The sequence below is a fragment of the Chroicocephalus ridibundus genome, chromosome 1 (genome assembly GCF_963924245.1).
Source record: "Chroicocephalus ridibundus chromosome 1, bChrRid1.1, whole genome shotgun sequence".
NCBI classification, from domain to species: Eukaryota; Metazoa; Chordata; class Aves; order Charadriiformes; family Laridae; genus Chroicocephalus; species Chroicocephalus ridibundus.
Window position 1 is genome coordinate 188,546,769 of NC_086284.1, and position 25,402 is coordinate 188,572,170.

General features: G+C 41.4%; 1 protein-coding gene across 2 annotated transcripts in view; it reads right to left on the minus strand.

The window, feature by feature from the left end:
• Positions 1-25,402, minus strand: part of PDZRN4 (PDZ domain containing ring finger 4) — a 248,190-nt gene that overhangs the window by 103,062 nt on the left and 119,726 nt on the right. Inside the window, exon 1 of one of the 2 annotated variants that reach the window (XM_063323138.1) lies at positions 2,648-2,864. The exons of the other annotated variant lie outside the window; for it this stretch is intronic. Within the exon in view, the coding sequence (XP_063179208.1) occupies positions 2,648-2,716 (69 nt within the window). The 5' untranslated portion in view covers positions 2,717-2,864. Of the gene's footprint in view, positions 1-2,647; positions 2,865-25,402 lie in introns of those variants that run through there. 2 annotated transcript variants of the gene reach the window in all.

The following is a 25,402-nucleotide window of genomic DNA, read 5'->3' on the forward strand; positions in this document are numbered from 1 at the left end:
TCCACAACAAAAAAGCTCTCCGGTGCTGAGTCTGACCTCACTACAAACAGTAGCAAAATACATGCCTCCCTCTAAGCGCCTGCATGGTTTTCCTCTGCAAACACGTTTTCCTTTGTTTATTGTATTTTTTAAGCACATGAGGGCACAGACCACACACAGTATCAGGTAGCCCAGCATGGGAAAGGTGAGAGATGAGGCTAGGATTGCTTCTTTATATGAATATAAATTAATCTATCTCATCCACATATGCTAGTGAGCCACAGCTCATCCTCAGTCAGTTCATGTCCCTCACAGGCTAACTTCTCCCTAGCTCTCCAGAAATCATGCAGATGAAAGAGCCAAGGCTGTGGTATAGGAATTACAGGACTGGAGAGTTAAAAAGGGATTTGCAAATCAAGTAGTAACGCCTGCCTTGGCTTAATTTAATGTATCATATTCTGCTGCTGCTCCCACCCATAGCAGCAGGTCCGTATTGTACACAGAAGCAGTTATGGTGCGAGACACTACCCCGTCTCTACTGTAGCACCTGGTTAAAAATATGCTCGGTATCCTTTGGGCTCTGACCTGTATACACTGAAACAAAGATAGGGATGAGTTTACAGATGAACACAGGATCTGGCAGCGAGCACACTAAGTCATTTCTCTGCTCTCCTTCTGCACCTTATCAGTGACATTTCCCTAACAGCACAAGATGCAGCACCAGGCTCACTCACTGTGTTTCAGCTCCCCAAGGAAACCCGCTCAGATCCTCCCAGGGATTACACTTTATCTGGCAAGCACCAGAGTAAAAAGCGAAAGCATTCATTCATTTTGTACCTTGGTTGTTCGCGTCCACAGACACTCCAACTCAACAGCAGAGAAGGTAACAGATAAAGTGTAGGATTTCTCTAGAATCTCTTTAAAAACCCCACCTTTGGGTTTGCTGATCATTTCAACAGCATTTATTACTAGGCAACATTACTGCAAGGAATATTTTGAAAAAGCAGCCACTCTAAACGAGGCACAGCCTCTTTTTTCCTTACACACGTGCAGCCCTTTAAGAAACGTCTAATTCCCTTCATAGCACAACCTGCATTTCTTATTCCCTGGCACAGAATTCCATTTTACACTTTTCAGATCAGTTTGGCAATCCGGAGCTGGGGAGGGGGAAGGGAGGAGAGGGAAACGTGCTGCTACGCTTTTCCCTGTGCTATTGCTGTAAGGAAACATGATGATGGGATTACAACTAACTACTGAACTAAAGGGAAGTGTTCCACCTAGAGACCGTCTTCACCAGGCAAAGCAACGGGCAGGTTACCTGCAAACGGACACTCTTTCAGGACTGAATACGCCTGCTGGTTCCGTGGTAAAAAATGATGCAGAGGCATTGCCCCCAGTAGTAATTAACAATGTTAATCTTCTTCTTCCTCTCTATGGTGATAAAAAGAGTCATTTTTATATTTAATTAATGCAGAGGATCATTTTGGAAACTGGCTAATGAGGCTCTGATCACATTACCATGAAAATGTGCATTAACACCGCAACTGAGGAGGCTGCTTCATGTGCAGAGAATCCACTTTGTAATTAGCCCACTGTGAAATGAATCACGTCAGGAGGAACTCGGAGGGAACCGGTCGGCAACGGGCACTTAGCTGCTGCTGTGCCAATAGACCACCAACACCGTACGCTGTTTTTTCTCCTCCGCGCTGCCTGTCAGCAGCAGCGCGGTCCAAAACTGCAAGCGCTCAGCCTCCGTCAACGGCAATGTGTCAAAGCCAGGACAAATTACAGAGAGGGAGAGAACAGATGCTGAAAGGCACTAAACTTTAGTATGCGGGGGTCCGCTGCGCCAAGAGGAAAAACCAAACAAAAAGCTGCAAATCAAATACTGATTCAATAGGATCCGAGCAAAAATTATGGGCTATTATGGTAAGTGCTTATTTCGTCTTATCTTATTCTGAAGGAGCTGGGGACAGGTTAGCAGCACACTGCTACACTGCTACTCACACTGCTATGACGCTGAAAGAGACACCAAAATATCTAGATGGGATTAAGATCTTTGTCTAGTAGTAAACAGAAATAACACACACACAATGAATGAACAAGCAGCACACCTCACTCGTGGAAACCCTGTTGTACTCAGTACCTGTCTAAAGGTGACAAGCACGTTTCAGAATCATTTCAATTTTAATTAATTAATCTGAAAATTTAACATACTTAAACGTACGGCACGGACATGACATAAAAAACTTTGTTCCTTAACTTGGAAATAACCTGAGATCACAGACCTACCACTTGCAAAGGCAGCAGTGCAACTTATCTGAAATCAGCCTTATTACCAAAGCCAAGGGCTCCCTTAAAACATCACCGATACGGTTCAGTGAGACTGCTGCTATATGACTGACATCTTGGCAGAAGATGCACAAAAATGTTAAAAGAATCCCACAGGAAGTCATCTGAAGGGGGAGTGGCAAACGAGCAGAAAACAACAGGCACCCAAAATACTAATAATTACCAACACAAATACCCCCCCCCCCCCACAACTCAGCTAGCAATTTTGCAAAGGGAAAAAAAAAAAGGCAAAGCAAAACAAAAGCATCTCTACTTACTCTCTGTAAAGAACACACATTTTTACTCTGGAGATGCTGGTAATATCCTCTGCACTCACCTGTGAAACTTCATAGAGCAGTTTGTAGTGCTCCTCTCTCTTCTGAAAAGTGCACAGATTGCAGCCCATCCTAATAAGCAAGACAAGAGCACAGCCTCCAATTTCTCCAGCACTGAAAGGCAAATGCACTGACAGGGAATCACCCTCCAGACTTGAGTACTGTTTTTCATCAGTCACTCCAGCCCCGAAACACAGGCACACCACTGTACGCTGGAAGCGCGAGGCAGGGCAGTGTGTAGCAGCATGCTCTTCTTCCCTTTCCCTAACTATCTTACACTCACGTATACACACACACAGAGTTTCGACTCAGTTCATGGCAACACTCCCCCTGTCTCTGCATCAGTGCACATGACTACACAGATTCTCACTCATGAATATTAATAGCCTCTCATTGATTATTTATGACAGAACGTGTTAGCGGGGAGGGGTGTCATAGCTGCTGCTGATGACAGATGAATATTCACTAATTAAGAAGCAAATGTACTGTGGTTAAACAAAATTCACTTGTGTCAATACCATCTCTGTTTATTAAGGTTAGAGGGACTAAGCCTCGTATTTCAGCCACACTCGCCTTAATTTTTACAGTAATTGTGAGACTAATTCATGAATGGGGGTGGGAAAGGCACAAGCCAAGTCTTATGTTAGGTCTCCACCTTGTGCAACAGGGATCACGGAATACATTTACAGTATTTGCAAGCATTTTAGGAGAGTGCTTGTGAAACCTGAGCTGATGTTGCTAAAAATTTAAAGCAAAGAAGGAAGGAGAGAAAATTAACCCACATGGCTATACTGCTAGCTTCACCTTTGACACTGCCAAATTTAGGCAAAATTCCCCTGTACTCATAAAAGGCATGAGTCTACAACAACTCATCATACATATCCAGTATATGCGGAAACGCAGGTGTGCCTATCTGGTGCTTTTTACATACATACACACATTGTACTGTTTATTAAATAATCTCACATGCAAGTCTCTTCTGGCATGTAAAAGTTTAATAGTAGTCATAGCCCTAATCTCTAAGAAACTCAACAGATATACCCTCTTATACTCCTAGATATCACAGCTTTTATCGTAACATGCCATTATATCTAATTTTACCATTTGTAAATTAGATTTTAATGGCTCCACAATTCTCACTGTGTGTATAAAGGCAAGGATGCATTTAAAATTAAACCCACATGTTAAATGGTAAGGCCAATGGAAATCACACTCAATTCCAGGCTGACACTAATTCCTATATTGTATATCATGTAATCCCTTGGTAGTTGTGTAAGATAAAAAAGTCCAAGCCATGACAAACCAGGACAGAAAATAAAAAAAAGTTGCTTTTGTTTTATCACTCCTTTCTCAGCAACTCTGCTAATTGAGAACTACGTCCTTCTTCCAAAGCATCTTTAATCTGGAAGGGTTAGCAGGTGGGATCCAAAGCAGAAATAATTACTTGGAAACCAATGAAACCAGTTAGTTAAGATTGACACTGGGCCCTAAAGAGTTGTAATTACTAAGCACTGATGTACAGCTACCATTTTTTTTTTTGGGTGCAGTTTCCTAAAAGTGCTTTGTCAAACATTTAAAATCGATAACAGGAAATGATTCTAATGAGCACTAATTGTTAACAAATTGGCTTTGCATCTAGCAGCACCTCAAACACCACCAACGTCGGGTAGCAAGCAGATCAACAATCATGTGCTGCTTATCAGTCCTGCCCCTTGGGATGCAATAATCCGATTTTCTGGGCCTTAATTTTACCTAACAGCCGGGATGAAAGCCAAGCAGAGAAACCTACAGGAAAAAACAGACCATTACCGCGAACTCTGCATATTAGTAAAGTTTGCTAGAACCTCTATGTAAATTACAGATAGGTTGAGACGAAATCTTAATTAAATTTCATCTCCTTTAATAAATGAGCAGAGTCAGAAGGAATCAAATAATGACCATTAACAGAGCAAGCTCTTCTCGTATCAGCTTCCAGCACTGTTCTGAAGCATAACATTAAGACTAATTTTTATTTGGTGGAAGAACCTGAGCAGGCAGGTTTGGCTCTGCACTTTCCCAAAGTCCAAGAGTTTCCAAGCTGAACCACAGAGGTGGGTTCATCATTGTTAGAAAGAATCAGCCTGTGTTCTCCTCCACACGCCCATGAGATGCTGTTCATGCTGAGAGGTTTAAACCCATGAAGGAAACATCAACTCAGTCTTTGAAGGTTTCTATATTGTGAGGTGCAGAAGGATTCTCAGATGTGTAAATTTTGAACTTAAGAAAAGTCAGACCAATGAACTAGACAACAGTCCTGCACGGACAACCATGCCCTCTTTCGATAACAGTGTTCTCCCCGTCTACTGACACAACTTCTTCCTCTGACACATACGCAGTCTGAAAGCTGAACTACACTCATAAAAGGAGACATGATTTGCCCTGATGTATTTTTGATGGTGCCTTAAAATTAGTTCTGAAGAAAAAGGGGGGGGAAAGGATATATTACTACAGGAATCCAGTTGTATAGGTACAAGAAACAAACAACAACAAAGAAAAACCCAGACAAAATAAGCAATGGAAAACTGCAGTTAATCTTTCAGCAGTTTCCCCTGACAGTCTCTTTTTTCATTGCTCTTCCTCTGGTTCTTTTGTTTCCTTCTCTGAAGCCGACATAGGCTTCTCCATTCATTTATCAAGTGCCTGCCCTCTGCCCATACAGAGAGTAAAAAGGTTCTGTCTTCAGTGTCTGCGGCCACTAATGCGCACAGTCTGCAGGGCTGAAGAGATTTATTTGAGAAGGAAAGGTGCACTTCCAGGTTCTTGAGCTCCATCTAAACATGCTGCTTTGATTTTACATGTGGTCAAAATACCAAACTTTGTGCAGTACAGAATGACATTCAAGGCAAAACTTGACTGAACCGATGACTAAAATGAAATACATGATGTGCTTTGGTCAAGTTGAATTTGATGTTGGTGAGAAAATAAGCTCGCTCTTTCCTTCCTTCTCTCCCTTCTCTTAATCCCCCTCTAACATAAAATTTGTAGCAAAAGGGACCAAAAAGGTACTAAAACATAATCAAGTAATTCTTATTCTACATGTAATTCAAAGATATTTGAATAATTCAATGCTTTTCTTGATTGTGGAGTTCTCCATGTTCATCACCTACAATTTAATGTTACCGTAAAGACTAAAATCATAATTTATAGTCAAACCAGGAATGTAGTAATGCAAAGGGATGGAGTTTAATTTTAAGAGAGTTACAGCAAAATTTCTGTTAACTTTTTCAAACAAGGTGCCCTTGTTTAGGTCCCTTAATTCACTTTAAGTATCTAGGAGATGACTTACACTTTTGGTATATGGTTTCCAACATATAGACAAGTCCAACAAGTCGTCTATTGATTTTTATTTTTTTTCCATCCATGGTTAAATTGACACAGATCTATGGGATTCCTAGTCCAAAATGTAAATACATGTCTAGAGAGAAATGGAAAGCAAGCACATGAGGAACCTTCTCTGCCATGATTGCTTACAACACAAGAGCTACTTATCCCTTTTGTTCTACACAGAAAATTAAAATAAAAAACAAATGAAGCACTGTTTATTTACCACTCCCATACGAATGGGCTTGCTAGCTTTCTTTGTGAAAAGTACCATTCCTTTACCAGGTCTACAGGACAAACTTCAGACTTCTCAGATACCTTTTTTTCTCGTTTCTTTCTCAAAGTTTTATCCAGGATATTCTTTTTGTAGGTTTTTACTCTGAGTGGCTTCCTTATAGTTTCTTAAACTGCTGCTATAATCAATTACAGAAGTGTTGCAGAACACCAAATGATGCCTATACTGAATTTTAAGGCATTTGAAATACATAAAGACAAGTGACGTGTGTCAGAAATCGGTCAATGCTGTCCATAAGAGTCCCCTCTAAACTAAAGACTTCGTTAACAAATTCTAAGAGAAACCGGACTTCTCTTGACTTTGTTTACCTCATCAGTTAATTAAAATGAAACTATCTGACGCATGTTTACTTTTTTTTAACTATGCGATCACGTGAAACCAGACTGATAATTCTTTACTGCACTATAGAATTTGAACACTATGGAGTGTACAGAGTAGAATTACTCATAAATAAGCTTGAAAGGATTTAAAGGAAAAGACAAAATTTTATTCAGGATAGACAAATGTAAAGCATCAGAATAGAGTTGTAGAAAAAAACTCGGAGTATAGATAAATTGGGATATTAAGTCCTGTGTCAATAAACATTAAATAATGCACTTAGGGAACATTGCTAAAATATCTAGATTTGTGGTCTCTAAAGCAGTTATTTCTACTCAGAAAATAGATCTGGACTTGTGGATAGTTTCCTTGAACTACAGGTTCAATGCTTATCCACAGTAAGAAGTCAAGCAGAATGTGAGGAATTTTAGGAAAAGGCTGACAACAGAGCAGCAACTATCATCATGAAACTGCACAGACCCCAGCAATATCCACATTTGAATACAGCCAGCAGTCCTGGTCTTTCCATCTCTAAATCATTTAATGGAAATGGAAGAGCTATGAAGAATAGACGAGAAACACAGATGTGTAATAGTTCGCTTTCCCTGCATCTTTCATCTTAATCTATAATTTTTCCCCTCGTACGGAAGCCATTCCTTCTCACATTACACAATGAAATAATCAGACAATACATTTAAAGCAACAAAAGGAAGTCTGGATTTTTTTTTTTCCAAGTAATTTGACTGTGGAACTCATTACCAAAACTCGCTGGAATCAAAAAGCAGAAAAGGGTTCAAAAAGGTATTAGACAACTTTACGACAGATAACTGTCAGTAGTCATCTGCCTGCTTAGGAAGCCTGTAATTCACCCACTCCTGGGAGCTATGAGAGCAAGTACAGCAGCGAGGTTTCTCTCCATGCATCCCGCTGCTGATAGCTTGCCTGCGTTTTATTGTTGGCCTCTTAGAAATCTAATATTGGCAATACGATCCCTTTACTAATTCAATTCTAAAGCTCCAAATTTACCAGTTCTTGCACAAAAAAGCTAGAATAGGTATTAAAGTTTCCTTGCTAATGTTAGCTGGCAATACACTGTGTAGTCCAAGTGCGTTACAAGGCTTTATTAATGATCACATAATGACTCTGGACTTCAGACATGTTTATAAAAGTACATTTTATTATTGTCCTCACTAGTTTCAAAGCTTTTTAAGCTATGTCCGTTAAAAGAAAAAAAATAAATCAGAATTTTTTGCGATACTTGAAGATTAAATCTGAGCTTTTTTTTTTTAACATCTGCGTGGTAAAGAAAGACTGTATAGAACTGAGATATTACACACCAAGTTCAGGCCCAGACCAAACAAAGGCAAATATCAATGAAACGCCTCAATGAGAAACCGAGCCCACAGTACAAAACTCTAATTCAAATGCTGAAGCACCAAGAACTGGTTCAGAGGATGACAGCAGCGGTGAGGACTCCTTGGCTCTGTTCTTTCCTCTGATACCTGCATCATTAGAAAAGCTCTTCCTTTCTACATTCTTATAAAATAAGTAACACCTGTCTTGCAAAAGCATTAATTCAATGAACCTTTTGAGTTTTCAGAGCTTTTCAAAGAACGTATTGTGGAGGGCTGTTAACACCCATCCAAGTTCTTCTGCTGAGGCCACCCTCGCAGTTTCCAGCACTCGAATGTAATTAAAATGTCTTGTGTAGTTTCTTAATTAAAAGTTTCAAGTAATACTCATGGAGTGCTAATCAGTATAAAAGTACAAAAGAAAACATTACTCATGACTTGAGAAAGTCCCTTGTTAAAAATGACAATCACAGCAATTTGAGGGATTAGAAAAACTAAACAAGAGATATATCTAGGCCAGGGTGATGGCTGAACATGTCTTCATCCCAGAGTGGCTAAAATATACTAGCTAGAGGTAGATTGGACCATTTCCTTTTTGGTTGCCTTCTAATTTAAGTACCATTAGTTGGATAAATCTACAAGAGTAGTTTTGGCACATCCGAGTATTTCAGAAGTGAGATAGAGCTGCTGAGAAAAGTAGCCTGTCACAAATAATGCCATTATGGACACATATTTACCAACACAGACACTTCACTGTTCACTTTCAAAGCTCATACAATTGACAATCTGGAAGAACTATTGAGGGATACGTGCAATATAATAGATTATTCTGTCTTCCCCCATAAAAATGGACTACTGTGCCCTAGAAAAAAAACCTGGGGATTAGGGAAGTTTTCACGGCCTTGAACGGATTTCCATGGTATTGAAGCTCAAAAGGAGACTTGTACCGAATCAGGCCATAAAAGCAGCTGCTTTCCTCCTTTGCCAAAGCATAAAGATGTAACATAGCTGTCAGAAGTTCACGTTACTATAGTAAAAAATGATTTTGCAACATAGAAATGACCTAAGTCTTTAAAGGAGCAGTGAGGCAGAGGGGAGATGATTGTTTTTGTGCAACTGATCATGACTGCATCACCCTAAAATTAGTATTAGGTGGTGTATGTGATCAAATCTCAAATCTGGCTCCCAACACACACCTGATAGAATGATGGATGCAGGAGTGGCACCACATGATGCTGCAGGAAGAACCGTCCACACCGCTCCCACGTCTGACAGCTGGCTAGTTTGATTTAAAATTACAATTTGAACTGAAATCAACTCTGTTTGTTGACAGTCATTAACTGACTACCATAAAAGTGCCGTTAATTCTGTTGCAGTCATCAAATGCTTTGTAATGATCTAAACCTAATGCGGCTGCCCCTCCTATAAAATCCCCACAGCGTCAAAGGTTTACTTTGTACACTGTTTGGGCTTTCTAAAGCTTAAAATCACTGCCAGTGCACCTGCTTTCTAGAAGATCATTAGGTAAAAATCCCAACGAAGCCCAATCAACCTGGCTTTAGTTACCTTACCGTCTGCTCTAGAAGAAAACTAATGTTATTAGATGCGTCTTGCTCTGAAAACTGCTGGTGTTTGGTTACCGTGCCAGCTGTCTGGGAGGTGCGAGGGTCTGCTGGATGCTGACCCAGCTGGCTGCCTGGGCAGAGCCTGGTGCCGGTCCCCACGCCGGCTGCTCCAAGCCCCGCCCCGCCGCCCGGTGCAGCAGACCTCAGCCTTGCCAGCATCCCCCAAAAACCCCGCTCCCTGCAACGCTCACCCAGGCCATTGCGAAACAGCAACGCCAGGTCTGAACTCAGCTATAAGAAGTTAGGAAGAAAAACAATAGAAAGAGTGAAAAAACTCCTGCAGAGGCACACGGATGGAGACGAAATCAAATTAACGATGCCACATTTTCTTCTGTTTTGGTGTCCCGTGTAAAAGAAATTAGCATAGCAAATCCCACTTTAACTCTGAATGAAATTTCAAACCCTTAGTCTGAAATCTGCTCTTTCCTCTTGGAACATGAAGTCAAACCCCAGAGCTTGACAACTTCAGAGGGGAGATTCGTCACAGGCCAGTGGTTTCAGGGTGTGTTTGCCCGCCCAGCCTTCACTGCCCCGCCGCAGGGACACCTCTGCCACACAGCCACCGCTCGGCTGCTGCCTCCCCTGCGCTCCCCTTCAGCGTTACTGCAGCACGCCACGACTTGTGGCTTGTCTCAGCCCTCTGGACAGGGGCATTAAAAACACTTCTTGAATATAGCTTCCTAAAACAGCCAAAGGACAACACACAGTAGACGAAAAGCATTCACTCACATCACAGTCAAAGAATGGTGCCAATTAAAGTGACGCACTCAACTAGTATTTGGCACAGAAACCATCTGAAACCCTGTAAACACCAGAATCACTTAAAAGAAACCTTCAGGTGGGAAGCGGGAATTTGAGAGGCATGGGTCTCATTGACTGTACCAAGACTGAAGCAGTTAAAAAACCCCCAGTGTGTTCTGAAGATGAAGCCCTTAGTGCCCTGCTTCACCAGTAAGTATTAATAGACAAAACAGTAGCAACACCACTGCAATTCATCTGGGATGAAAATCCTTCCCAGTTAAACTTTCACACAGTGAAAACACAATCTCCCTGAAGTTTTGCATTTTGGATTTCAAAATACGCTCCTCTTGAAACACACACCCGAGCTCCCTAGTGTATTTCGCTTGTCAGTATCAGTCATAAATAAAGGTAAGGTAGAGTCTAGAACAGAGAAACATGGTGAGAAATGAAACAGAAATCTCCTGCTCAAAGAATCTCTGCTTTGTAATTCTCCACTGATGTTCTTTCCAGTCCTAGGCCTGGGAAAAGGATGATCTTTAAAGGTCCCTTCCAACCCAAACCATTCTGTGATTTATCTGAACGTATTCACTTGCTAGGAGATGTCCACCCTGCTTTGTCCAACAGTGCGGTGAGTGCCCCAGGGACCCTTATACTTTACCAAAAGCAAACACTGCTATTTCTTAAAAAGAATAATAAAATAAAATTATATCCTTGCAGGATAGATATTTTAGGAGATATTGTTCGGAGTCCTCTGCCTCAAAAAGTTCAAGGCCACTTGTGCAACCTTTGTCAGCTCCCCAATAACCCAGATCATGTACTTATATTTCTAAGAGTTTAAAGATGCTCACAGGCAGACACACACCTTCCCTGTGCCCCCGCATCTACCTATCCGCTTGCCCACTCAGACTCTGCTGTAATACAAAAATGGATAAACCTGATCTCATATACTCCAGAGACAATTTCAGCACTACTGAATCATTTAACCTCAAAAGGAAAACAACGGGCTTCAGGCCAGGTAGGCATCTCCTGGGGCTAAATCTGTCCATGTTTCTACTTGTCTGTAAGAAGTCAGCCCCCACGTTTTCAACTCGTTGTCTTCAGAGAGGAGAGAAAGATGCTCTCATTTACCACAGGGGAGGAAGTGACATCTGTGAAAAATGAATTTACTTATCAGGCTTCAAACTACAGGCGGTGTGTATGCGAGCGTGTACACTGGAGGGAAAAGCAGCACATTTCCAGAACTCACTTGTGTTTCATTTTTACAGAATTACACTTCTCACCTTATAAAACAGAATGATCTTTTAATAGAAGGGGAAATATTTAACCTTCTCAAAGTCAATGCTTATTCTCTTCTCTGTGATTGCTTCTGTAGAGATATGAAACAAATCACACAGAGAAAAAAATAAAAAAAAATAATCAAGGAGAATAATGGATTGGGGGTGGTGGTGGTGTTTTTTCTGCAAGACCTTCACATCTAGTCTGAATCTTTCATTTCTATTCAGTTCTTGTGCAGGACACTCGGATTATATGTATCAACTTAATTCAGTGATAAGAAAATCCTTACTATAAATCCTACCATATGGGACAAATCTGTCAAGATCTTGATTATCAAAACAAATGAACAGACAGTAAAATGTGACATACGTAGCGTACACTTTACATGATAAATTAGCCGTCGCACAACTGACAGACATACTGTAACGGGATGTTAAGGTTGCTATGGCAAACAATGCCTTTCCTCCCCCAGCTCCTGAATCACAAGTTTTCTGAAAGAGTCATTGACTTCTAGCAAAAGACAACAAATTTTCTAGGATTAAACACTACCTGTGTGTAACAACATATATTTCTCTGTCCCACTGTGGTCTTCAAAAGTTACTGCCTTCAAGAGTGACCTCGCCGTGTCACTGGAGTGACTAGCCAGAAGCTGTAAGGTTGTTCTCGTCCCCTTCGGCAGATGCATTAGGGATTTACTGTAATGCTTCAGGGATCCAAATAGTGATGGTCAAATAAATTAGGAAACATACTTTATCATGCAGTGAGCAACAACATTGTCAGCTCAGGGAAAACGAGAGAGAGTCCTGTCTCAAGCTAGAAAGGTGAACTAAAAATTCAAGTATTTTAGCTACCCAAAAGTTTGGATGCTATGCATCCCTCAGAACGGGGTTACCATGTAAGAACAGTTTTTTTAGGCAACGTTCCCACTTTTGGTTGGAATGAAAATCGTGGGAAAATGATTTCAGCATACGTCTTAGCCAAAATGGTGTTTGGAACTGTGAAGGCAGAAAATCAGTGATATAGTTAAAGAAACAGAGAAAACCCCAATGATAATTTAGTACAGCATCCTTAACAGCTATTTCTGTCAACAAGACATAAGCATGCACCCAGGAGCTCTCCTGCACAAAGACCAAATCTAGAGAGAGTAAAAGGTGTGGACACATTCCTGATGCAAGGTATTCAGAACCTAAATCAGGATGGGCTCATCCTCACTGAAAAAAATTACACAAGTCTTGTACAGTAATCCTGACACTTCACTGATTACTCCTCCTGGAAACCTGTCAGAAATTCAAATTAAATTAGCTTCTCGTGGCTTTCTTACCAAAACTCATGAACATAGCTGCATTCTTATTGACCTCAACAGAAAAGGACCACAAACTCTTGTTTAGCTGCTAATTTCCCTGATTACAGGGTGTCTTCTTTCTATTAAGTTATGAGACATATGCATATTGATCACCAGCCGACTGGGAACGGACACAACTATGACCACATCAAAATCACCACGTAAAATGATCAGGTTTCTGTACATCTACGAAGGAATGCAGAAGGCACTTGTGCCGTCTTTCTGCTTCCTACTGTAGTTCATCATATAGACGTTTCACAAAAGGTCACAATTCAACTGATAAAATGAATCATTTAGGTGCTGTTGTGGACACATGCTATCCTAATAGCAAGTTAAGTGATAAAGTAAGGATGAAAAGCAAAGATCTTAAAAACCTGCCGTCCTCGGATGGTTTGTCTAAACCCTCTTTGTACTGTTGGCAGAGAGAACAATTTATATAAAGGTCTATTTTCTGTTTGAAAATAACTTTTTATTCCTTCAGGCACAAGCAGAAGAGCAAACAATTCTGAGCAGGTAAAACAGATTATTTAAAATCATTAAATTTAACTTGTACAAAAAAAAAATAAAATCCAAATGTCAGTAAACTATTTACCTAACAACAGAAGTCAAGTTTCATACAGAATTTTTCATACAGAGATATCAAAGTACCTCACAAAGTCAGGTAATGTTATCACCATTTTACAAATGTGTGAATAACACAGAAACGTAGCAAAGCATTAATACTGAAATATGACAAATAATCTTCAAAATTCAGTACCAGCATAGAAAGCACCAAGAAACTCCATGGTGAGGGAGATACCCAGCCCCCAGCGGGTGACAGCAGAGCAGTAACACACCAGAGGATGGCAACTAATGAATTTCAGCAATTGTTTGGGATAACGAAAAGATTTTCGAGATCTTTGTATACCTTGCAAAGAAACAAAAACAGTACAACTGTAAACCCAATTTTAAACAAAAAACTCTTTAAAGGTAGCTCTTACAATAAACTACAGAGAACACACATAAAATTGGCACTATTTTCCAGCTGGCAATGCAAACCAATGCTGCAGTTCTATCTCATTCTCTCCTGTCCTTCCTTTACTGTATGGTGAGATTTTACTTTTGCATATCCTGCTCCATATTTTCTTGTTTGCAATGTCCAGCTTAAATTCTTTGCCCCACCACAACTCTGCATTTGTTTCTCCATTCATCCATTGATGACTCCAAACAGGCCACTGCGGCTGTGCACTGCCTTTGTCCATCACATCTTGCTCCTTCCCAGCTCTTCTCTACCTTACATCCCTTCACCTTTCGCTTCAAAATTTCTCCAGCGTTCTCACCCCCATGCATCCTCCCAGAAGCTGAACTCTACCACAATCCCTCTGGCTGGGCACAAGGCCATGAAGAAGACCTCCTCAGACTTCAGAGGGCTGCAGCACCTCTCCTATGAAGACATGCTGAAAAGAGCTGGGGTTGTTCAGCCTGGAGAAGAGAAGGCTCCAGGGAGACCTTGTAGCAGCTTTTCAGTATCTGAAGGGGGCCAACAAGAAAGCTGGAGAGGGACTTTTACAGGGACATGTAGTGATAGGATGAGGAGTCAACAGCTACAAACTGAAAGAGGATAGATTTAGATTGGATATCAGGAAGAAATTTTTCACTACACGGGTGATGAGATACTGGAACAGGCTGCCCAGAGAAGCTGTGGATGCCCCATCCCTGGAAGTGTTCAAGGCCAGGCTGGATGGGGCTTTGAGCAGCCTGGTCTAGTGGGAGGTGTCCCTGCCCATGGCAGGGGGGCTGGAAATAGATGATCTTTAAGGTGCCTTCCCACCCAAACCATTCTGTGACTCTATGACTGTGCCCAGTGGCTGGCAGATGGGAGAACCTGCCAAAGCCTCCGAAGCAGGCTGGGCTGAGCCAGGCTTGCCGAGGCTGCTCCCCAGGACAGCCCCAGCTCGGGTGTTACAGCAAGCAACAGCTGCTGCACGCCTGCTTTCCTGCATGCAGCAAAATAAACCAGGATGCCTGGGTTGCAGGTTTAATTGATTTTTTTTGTCTTTCACCCTGCTTCAGAAGTCAGCCTGATCAATGCTATTTCACACTCTCCAGCGCAAGCTTTACTGATCTAACCCCTGACTAAAAACAGATTCATCAAAGCAGCACCACGGGAGGCAATATTTATCGCCTGCAACACACAGGGAATGTCACGTTACAACTTCCTCCTGGCTTTCCTCTTCTATTAGGAGCGGCAGGGAAGGAGGACCCGCACGGCTGAAGCGAGCGCTCGCACTGGAAACTGATGTTGTGTATTTATCCACTCGCATTAAGTATGGAAGAGGCAGTCACAGTTCGTGCTCCCTCGGCGCTCTTGCAAATTCTTATCCTTTCCATCTTCCAGTGGGTGACAGAAAATAGCAGTTACTGACAAATGCTGGGGGAAAGCACAAGACCTAACCAATAAATAATAAATGCATCCATATCTCTATAACTCCTTCCTTCAAGTCCACACAAAGTAAATATGAGAATCCCCGTAGGAAGTCACGGAAGCTGCCGATTCCATTCATAAAGGTAAATAAATGAACTTTCATATTGCTTCTCTGCATTTCTTTAATAATCTGAATAAAAGTTGCCAACTAATAAGACAGCAGAACATGTTCACTCGCCCACACAAGACAGTCTGTCCCTTGCCACATGCCCCGGTGTGAAGGGAGGTGACCAGAGAGGCTGTGGGAGCATTGGCAAGAAGCTGTGGCAGTGCACGCACAGGAGGTACCCAGCAGCTGTGCACATGAAGAAATAAGGCTTTGTCATTTTGTCACACAGGTGAGAGGATTACTTCCTATACAAAACCGACAGCAACAAGGATTGCTACATGGACGCAGTGTGAAAAGTTACCTGTGCCACTTCAAGCACCTACTTGTTTCCTCTCCAGCCATCTGCTCTTATGCCTTCTTAGCTTGTTATTTTGATGTGCTTTTCTTGAGAATAGTTTCTCATTTCTTTTCAACGGTGAGTCTGTTGCTAACCCCTTTGGTGCCTTCTCCAAATTGTATGGCCTGGTTTTCCATATGGAATCAAAAAATCCCCCTGAAAGGCTGAGCCACATCACAGCTTCACTATTGTCAATCCTGCCTGCTGTTGATTGAATATTTCCATTTTGCATAGTTTTGCTGAGATAACGTATTTTTAATCACTTCCCATTCAAGGTGCACACCTTCACCACCAGAGGCTCAGGCATTAAAAGCTCATCTGTCACTCTCTCCTATCATTGCCCCTGCTCCCACAGCCCTCTCTTAACATGTCCAACTTAATTCTTCCTCTTGGATGTCTCTATCGATATTTATGAAGCTCTGTAATTTGGGGATAACTATTCTATTTCTTCTATGCCAAACTTCTTCTGGTATCTCATTCATACATCTCCTTAAGTCTGTTTCCTTCAGGGAGTCCTTCTTCAATGGGTCCCTCGCAATGAAATCTCGACTCCTCCTCTGCCTGAACTGAGTTCTGGGTCTCACCACAGCTGGGCTTTGACATCTTTAACAACGGCACCCTCCTAAACCTCTGTCTTCTTCTCTGAACCCAGAATGTTGGAGAACATTAAAAGAACAGGTTTCTTCTCACAGTTTTGAACAGATCTATTCCAGGCAATTATTTTTCCAAACCTGACATAATACAGAAATCCAAACCACTCCAAACTTAAACTGCACGTGGACAAATGAAATACACCCTGCTTCTGAGACTTAACACAATTTAGAGCCAGGAATTAGGACCTGCAAGTATTTTTGCTGATTTGAACAGCTGAAAACATTTCAGTCAGAAAGCACACACTGAGCCTGTAATTGGATGTGCTGTAATCAAACAAGTTTTCAGAAGCTGCAGAAGCAATTGCTTACCTCAAGAAACCACAGCAGGGCATCGAATAATGAAGAGCTTGAAGTCATCACCCTGGACGCTCTCAGTTTTACCTCTGGGTACAAAAAGAGAAGGACTGCGGATGCCCTCCCATTTCCCATGCTGATGCCTAAGGTATCACTGCACGTGACTATTGACTACTACATTTGCAGAGTGAACCACGAATTTCCCTTCGAAAGGCATGTCCTCTTCACAGAAAACCATAAAAGCTGACCTGAGTATTCACCACGTTCCCCAGCACAAACAAGAAGTCTGTTTCCAAAGCTCTGGCCAGTGGCCCTGTGTGCGTCTGCCCTGAGCTGTCTGCTAATTGGACACAAAATGTGCTGAAACAGTCAGCGGGGAAAAAAGCCACCTTATCTTTGTGCTCCAAAAGAATCTTTAAAAGGAAAAAGAAACTCCTGTTGTGAATTATGAGAATAAGCATCTTTCAAATACTGTTAATAGAGTGATAAGAATTACCTTTTCTTCAAGTCTATAATACCCTAATCAGCAAGGATTCCTCCTCTCTCCCCAAGCCTCAAATTTAACATGTTTTTTATTTATAGTATTACTTTCCAGAGATGTATATTAGCGCATTTTTTCAAAACAGATAAACATTACCAAAGTAATTACTAAACACATCTTTTCCTGCATAGCCAACCAGGGGCTCACTTCTGAAAACTTGTGCTATTAATAAATGACACACTGCAGTAAACTAATTGTATGTAAAGTCAATGGGTGCATGTTTAGGAATTTTAATTACCGTTCCGTGATTGCTTTATATTCAATACATAACATGCAGGTAACACAGCCTTTATGATGATAAGCAGTTTAATTAGAAAGCCAAGATAAGAAAAAAATGCCTTTAAGTTACTGAATTTGTTCATGCCATCCATGTGATAACTTGAGCACACAGTTTCCCTCGGTATTTTAAAATACAAAATGCTAATTCTACCCAAACCTTTGTTTCCTCACACTATAACAACCGCTTTATATGCCATTTGCTTCTCTCTCTTACGGGTGTCAACAGCACAGTTTAATTAGATCACGAACCTCAACCTGTCTTAAATATCCAAGCGGGTCCACGCGAGCGAGTGATGGCCCACGTCCCGTGGCCAGCGCAAGCCTCCCGGCAAGCCAAGAGAAGCCTGGGCTGCGCGCTGGCAGCAGCACGCTTACCCTCTCAGCAAACTGTCTCGGAGGATGGCCATTGATTTCCTAGTTATTATGAACATGAAATTATTGAATGACAGATGATAGAGTGTTAGGTCCGACAAGTATTTTCCCAAATGGGTTATCTAGCCGGTGTTGCCGTAGCAACGAGGCTGTTTGACAGCGCTTATGACAAAGAAGTCTTTGCTCAGAATTCAGCTATAAAATAGCTCCTTGCTTCCTACCTTATCCTCCCCGGCCCTATCCAGCAACTCCTCAACGCCTCCCTGGCCCGTGCCTCCAGCCGGCTGCTCCAACACCAACCAGGGTATGGCACCACTGCCAGCCATCAAGCCCTCCAGGAGACAACCCTGCCCACAATGGGGCATGACACTTTTGCCCAAGATAATGTTGATCCCCATAAGAAAAAGTAATAGGTCTGACAGTGCTGAATCCATGGGGAACGCGAGTTCTGCATCAGCACACACGACTGACAGCCTGGAAGCAACCACGCTCACAAATCAGCCATCGCCTTGCACTGCTAAAGGTTAAATAATTTCTTGCCAACAAGTGACCTCTGTTGCAGGGATGCAGCGAACTTCTCCCTTATGTCTTTTTTTTGGTAATAAATTAGGGTTTAGTACAGAATGGTTTCTCCATTCACAGGTAGCTTCACAGCCCAAAGCACGGTTATGCTCACTCCTCCTTTCCCCAGAGCAGCACGCATGCCCCTGCACCGCGGTGTCCTCCTTGCCAGGGAGGAATTCACAAGCAATGCTCTCTAAGGAACACAGAACCACCACTCCACATCAAAACAACACAGCAGGGATGTTGCAAAGGCTTAGATCAAACAAAAAGCAAAGCACAGAAGAGAGTTACACCTCTGGGACACCTGCTTAAGCTTTTCTTTCAATTATAGTCCTTCTTCACCTTCAAGTCATGACTCTTGCTTTTTTGTAAGCCCTTTTTCTACCAGCAGGACATAGCCTGAATAGCCTAAAATGAAACTCAGCTATCCACCTTCTCCTATTGCTGTCACATTTGCTCAACTTTTCTGATCATTCTATAAAATACCTCTCTTTTGAGCTTCTGACTCCTAAAGACAGCTGCTTCAATCAAAACCAGAATTATATGTGCAAGAATATTATATGTGCAGAATTACATGGGCAATAACAGGTTATTTCATTTAAACTGACTCACCCACGTTTTAATTCACTGGTCAGTTTTCCAGAGAGATAATGACAGGAGAGGGAATTACTGAAGGACAGCCTGAGAAGCCCTGTCCGGTTGCAGTGAGGTACCACAAAGCTGCAGCCAGGAAGGCCCATGTGCTTGAGTTTTGCTGCCCAGGTTGGTAATTGCTCTTCACCGTACACAGTTACCACCTTTTTTCACCCCGCACAGGTCATGACGAATTTTGCTGTACTTTGGTCTCACACCGAGTGGAGATGAGCAGCATCTCAGTTGCTATCGTTTGAGTTGTGATACGTGGGTGGTAAAAGGGTTATAAAATCATAGAATCATAGAATGTTTTGGGTTGGAAGGGATCTTAAAGATCATCTAGTTCCAACCCCCCTGCCATGGGCAGGGACACCTCCCACCAGACCGGGCTGCTCAAAGCCTCATCCAGCCTGGCCTTGAACACTTCCAGGGATGGGGCATCCACAGCTTCTCTGGACAACCTGTTCCAGTGCCTCACCACCATTAAATCTACCCTCTTCCAGTTTGAAGCCATTACCCCTCATCCTATCACTACATGCCCTTGTAAAATGTCCCTCTCCAGCTTTCAAATGTACCTATATTTTCAACAGACATCAAGTTATCATGGCTGAAGGTGGAAACGTACACCTGGGAAAGCTGGAAGAAGGCCCCATTGTGAATATGTAAGTTAAAAATGTGCCTAAGTATTCCCTGATATGTTTACCAAGTGAGAGACTTTTTTCCTCCAATCTCCAATAAAAATCTATCCCAAAAGGTGTGGTTTATGTCAAGATGGAAAAGCACACCAAATAAAACTTTTTAAAGCACACAGCATTAATGGGGCCAAGTAATGATCAGATCCCCAGGAGAAACTGAAGACTAGGAATGGCGTGAGAAAATTGAGATAAGTTTCCGCGATGAAGCTTAAATGCTCGGTCTGTGCCAAGTATCTTGTTTCTGGCCAGAAATATTTTAGGTCTTAAAATATTTTTAAGTTCATTAAAAAAAAATATTCCTGGTACGGCCACATCTGCTCATAACAGCACTTTTATTGGACAGCTTCAATTAGAGTTGGCTCTTGATGAGCCTCATCTAGGCTGTGCTGCACGAAGCAATAAACAAGGCACTGAAAGCACATGGAGAGCGGCAGCTTCACGCTGCCACCAGCCCCCACTGTCATATTTCCTCTCCTCTCATCCTCTCCTTCTAGTGTAAGCAAAGCTGTAAATGTTTCAGGGCTGTGTGATAGTCCCTGAGAAAAACAGGGAGCATATGTAGTGTATTTTCACATGGAAAAAAAAAAAAAGGAGATCCTAATTTCTAAAGTGTGCCTTCTGTCCAAAGTACACCCTTGACGCTAACTCGGCTGTGATGCAAATCACTTTACACAGATTACTCAGCCATAGACGATACGAAGGTACCATCAGAAGGGTATTAGTCAACAATTTCTCATGAAGTCCAATTACATGTTTTCTATATAATTCCCTGACTACCCACTAAAATTTTGCTGATATTAGCCCATCCAAAAGGCATTTCAGGGACCAGGAGGACGGATAATATCCATTACAAAACCATTCTGTGGTTTCTGTCAAATCTGAGTTAAATGCACAATAGGGACTGGAAAGCTGCTACAAAACTGCAGATTCAGGATCTATATGAAACAAAGACACTATGTCAATACGCAATTCTTTTTAAATGGAGAGACATTCAAATATGCGAAGGCCGAGCTGAAAAGGATGCATCTAATGGCATAATACCACATCACCTCTGACCACCACCGTGACGTAACTGTGAGGACCTGCCTGGCCCATAGACATAATTGATATAATCTAGCTTTTCTCAAACTTCTTATGCAAATAAAAAACCAGTATAAAATGCACAGAATTTTTAATTGGAAGAAATGGCGACAAGTTTTTTGGCAAAATCCTCTCCCCTTCTCTCTTCCCAATGAGATTTTCAAAATGCGTCCCTTCTGAAGAGTTTTAAATGGCTAGATGGTTCAAGGCACAGGTAATGGCTACAAAGCCCTTCACCTGCAGGTCACAAGTTTGAATTCAACCCCAGTTGGTAGTGACTGAACGTTATTACGATGAGACAGCTGTTCAATGGTCTATCTGAAACAAGCTGGTAGTTCCAGTCCAGTTCCTACTGGGCAGGTGTTTGCATCGTTAAAATCACACCACTTCATTCAATAACCTTGTTGGCAGTGTCAGCAAAGAGGCCAAAGTCAGAGTAGACGTGGGGACTAGGTACATTCTCCTGAATGAGAATCAGAAGAGCTTTGGCTACTTTAGGATTGATGTATAGCGATGAGTAACAGAGAGAAACATAAGCTATCACTGACTTCACTGAACTTGTTTCTAGACATAAAATAGGGGTTCTCCACCTTACCACAAACATTTCAGCCAACTATTTCTCAAAGATTTCAATTCTTCTTAAGAATTTCTTATTTCATATGAATTCTCATATAATGAAAAATATCTGAAAGACTTCAAGGTGGAAGCAAGTCCCTATAAAGAGCTGAAAAGACCAATTTTTTTGGGGGGGGGAAGGAGGGGGCGGTTTGTTTTGGTTTTCGTACTGTTTTTATACATTGACAAAAGAAAGGACTCAAACTGTGGTTAAAAGAAAAAAAATTGGAAAAGAGCAAAAACTGTGAAGCCTTGGTATAGTCAGATGCCTTTTTTGTGGGATCTCCAGCGAAACAGCCATTGCTTTATGCTACAAAAAATGTCTAAGAGAGTAGAGCATTAAAACAAAACTTAATGCAATGAACTGACCTAACTGCTAGCTTTAACTGCAATCACTGCAGGCACTTCGTAGTCAGTGTCCCACAAAGCAGGGGATCAGCTACAGTATTTTTAGCTACAATTAAACAGAACTGTGCCAACCTGCTCATCAGGGTATCCTGATGGAAAACCCTTCCAAGTATTTGTAGGCTCTGTGACATTTGCCCTTTGGGTTCATGTAGCAGGGAGTATGCTGCTTCTGTCTTCATGAGCACTTCTGGATTCAGCCATTCATGGGCCAAAGGCAGCATGAAGGATGTTACTGGAGCTGGCTCTATACACACCAACTATCCCCGCTTGGCAAAGTTTTTAGGAGTAAGATTTTCAAGGATGCAAAAGAAAATGCTAATTTGATTATGTTCATCCAAGTTAGTAGAGAAAAAAGGTATAGAGAACAGATTCAAAAGACAGATTCAACGTGTTCCAGAAGCCATAAGTGGAAAAAAAAATTACATGGCTCTGTTGGGAAAATGAGTGCTAAAGTCCCTTTTTCGCTTCACTGAAAGTCACTTAAAGTGATCTCATTTGATGATGACGCTGAAAAGCGAATGAAGAAAGTGAAAGGCTACTTCCCCAAACCCTTCTGGTTTAAAATCCTGATTTCAGTCTCAGTTCAGTGCAATACTGTACAAACACACTTGTTTAAAGATAACACTAGTTAAGCTTATTTTGCTATGGGCAATCCCAGCAAGCTTTAAAAACAAAAAGAATACATTTGCTCACCAGGCAGAATTTTCCTATAACACAAATAGCAAATTCAATCTGCTGTTAAAAAAATTACTCCATTCTAAAAGCAATTAAGAAGGGCATTTTCCCCCCAGCTTGACTTGTCAATCCTATTAGACCAAATTCTAATTAAGGCTGGAAAAGTGGCTATTTTATCTGCCAAATTAAAATAATTTAGTGCAAGTTAATGAGGACTGGCTTATAACTGATTAGTCATTTTGATTCTGGCTTGTTACAGTGGTAGAAATTACCTTCAAAAGATACAGTAGGATCAGCAGTCATTTTCCTACATCTGATAAACAAACAGAGCTTTCCTTTGTGACTGAATTAGACATGAAAATATCTGAAAACAGGAACAAGATAGGTGCAACAGCTTACAGCTAGCTTGGAAAATATAAACTACTTTGAATAATAATAATATCTAAACTATTAAGACTTGGCAATCTTTTCTACACATCATGCTTGCAACAAGTAGACTCTGACTAATGAAGGCCAAATATTGCTATGAGAGAGGGGAGACCAATCTCACGAATCGTTACTCACATGAGCAGCTTTCCCTCACCGTCCTATGGTGCCACACAAGAGTGCTGACATGAAGATTTTCAAAATCAGGTTTATACCTGTCATCAGGTACATTTTTTGGAACTAAGCTTATTACAATGCAGAATGGCAAATGCTACACAAGAATAACAAGTCCTACTAGTCCTCCACAAGCGGATAAGGATCCACTCAGATGGTTCAGAAGGCACCAGGGCAGTTTGCGATCAGCGTGCCAGGACATGGGAGAGCACACAACAAAAATACATTAGAATAAATCATCTACATCATTTCTTACATTCTGGATGACTATACATTTGTGTAGGCGTTTGCATTTCTCAGTAATCACTTAAAAGCATTCAATACTTCCGTAACAATTGATATGTTCTACTTCTGTGGCACCTCACCTGGCCTTGACAGCCATACACAAACTGAGTGATGACATTTCATTTTCAACATTTTGTGTAAAGATAAAAATAATGTCAAACAGAATCCTAGAGTCAGCTCACTGGATGCCTGAAAGCTCATCTCATTTTCTCATATGGACACAAGTACCCAAATGATTAACTGGTGTAAGAAAAATAAAACATTTAAGTCAAGATTGAACTGGTCATCTCACTACCTCAAGAAACTAGATTTATGACCAGCTTCATTCATATGAAGCAGATGGGTCTTTTCACATACTTGACACCATTGCAACAGAATTACATAAAGTAGCTCTTCTGCTTTGGCTGGAAAAGCCCCCAAAACAGCAGCATGATTTATCGTTAACACCAACCGCTAATGAGATGTTACTTGGCTGATATCTTCATGCTTAAATAATTTGATCTTGGTATTGTGACTTTAAGTAGATGACCTCCTCCAGAATCCGAAACAAAACCTGGATAATAGAGGCATGAAAAAAGAATCTCCCTTTGGATACCAGAAAGCTAATCTTTGCAAGAAGTTCAGACACTTAAAGGTTCATAAACATACTCTAAGTTTCCTAAGTACCTGACCAGTTCCTCCTGAACTTTAAACTTAACTCCAAGCACCTAAATGACTTTGAAATCAGACCACAACAATTAGTTCCTTAAAAAATACAATGGTAACTCAGTAAACAACATTCCAATACTTCTTTAAACTGACAATTTATATTCTACCTGAAACAAATCAGTGTTCACTGTTGTCCCCTTCTCTGCAATGATTTAAGGCAGCTGCTGCATCGGTATTTTATAATATTTAGACTTGACATTGAAAAACACACAGTCTGCACTTATTGATGTACTGTGGCACATGACACCTAATTTAAAGCAAGTCACATTGACAAAAGGAGTTTGCTGGGCTCTGCATTGTACATTTTTATATTCACCTGCATTTCTAGTTTACAAGAGAGCCTCAGTCATCAGAGAAAATTAATGAGGAGTTAAGAGAACCATAAAAAACTCTGGGTGTCTCTTGTAGCCTATTTACATGCAAGTTTCCCAATGATTTAAAAAAAAAAAGGATCTAGATCCTTACATATGATTCTTCTGGGATTTGGGACTGTAGTTACATATAGTGTTGTTACGAGCTTTTGTTATTAGATATTTGTCCACAACCACCATGATAAGATGTTCATCGTGCCATTCGCATCCAGTTCACTGTGATCGGAGCGAGGGGCGGACAGCCACGGTGGCACTCCACTGTCCCCCAGTGCAGAGTGACAAGCAGGGGAGTGCCACATGCCCTCCTACCTCTCAGAAACCTCCCACCCCACCTGCTCTAGGACACTCACACACAAAGGAGAAATTAATTTTGCCACCTCAGTCAGGACATTTCCTAAGCGCCAGCTTTCAACTTCAGTAGAGGAAACAGATATTTCTGGTTTAAAACTGCACAGCAACTTCATTGCTCTTTAATTTTGCATAGTCCCCCTGAAGCACTTTGCTACGAACAGCCTTTAATATGATTTGAAGCAGATACCACTCCAGGGCTTTCTCATCTTCATCACTTGTTTGTTTTGACCTTGACATTTACTCGATTAGAACTGATTTGCCAATCATGCACAATCCTTCTTAAAGTCCATTTCCATACACCAGCGAGTAGGCCCATCCAGTTAGCAATGATCCTTCCACACACCCAAAGTGAAAACGTACAAAACGGAGGAGCATACAAAATAGCCAAGGTGCCTGTCACAAGGCATCTGCTATT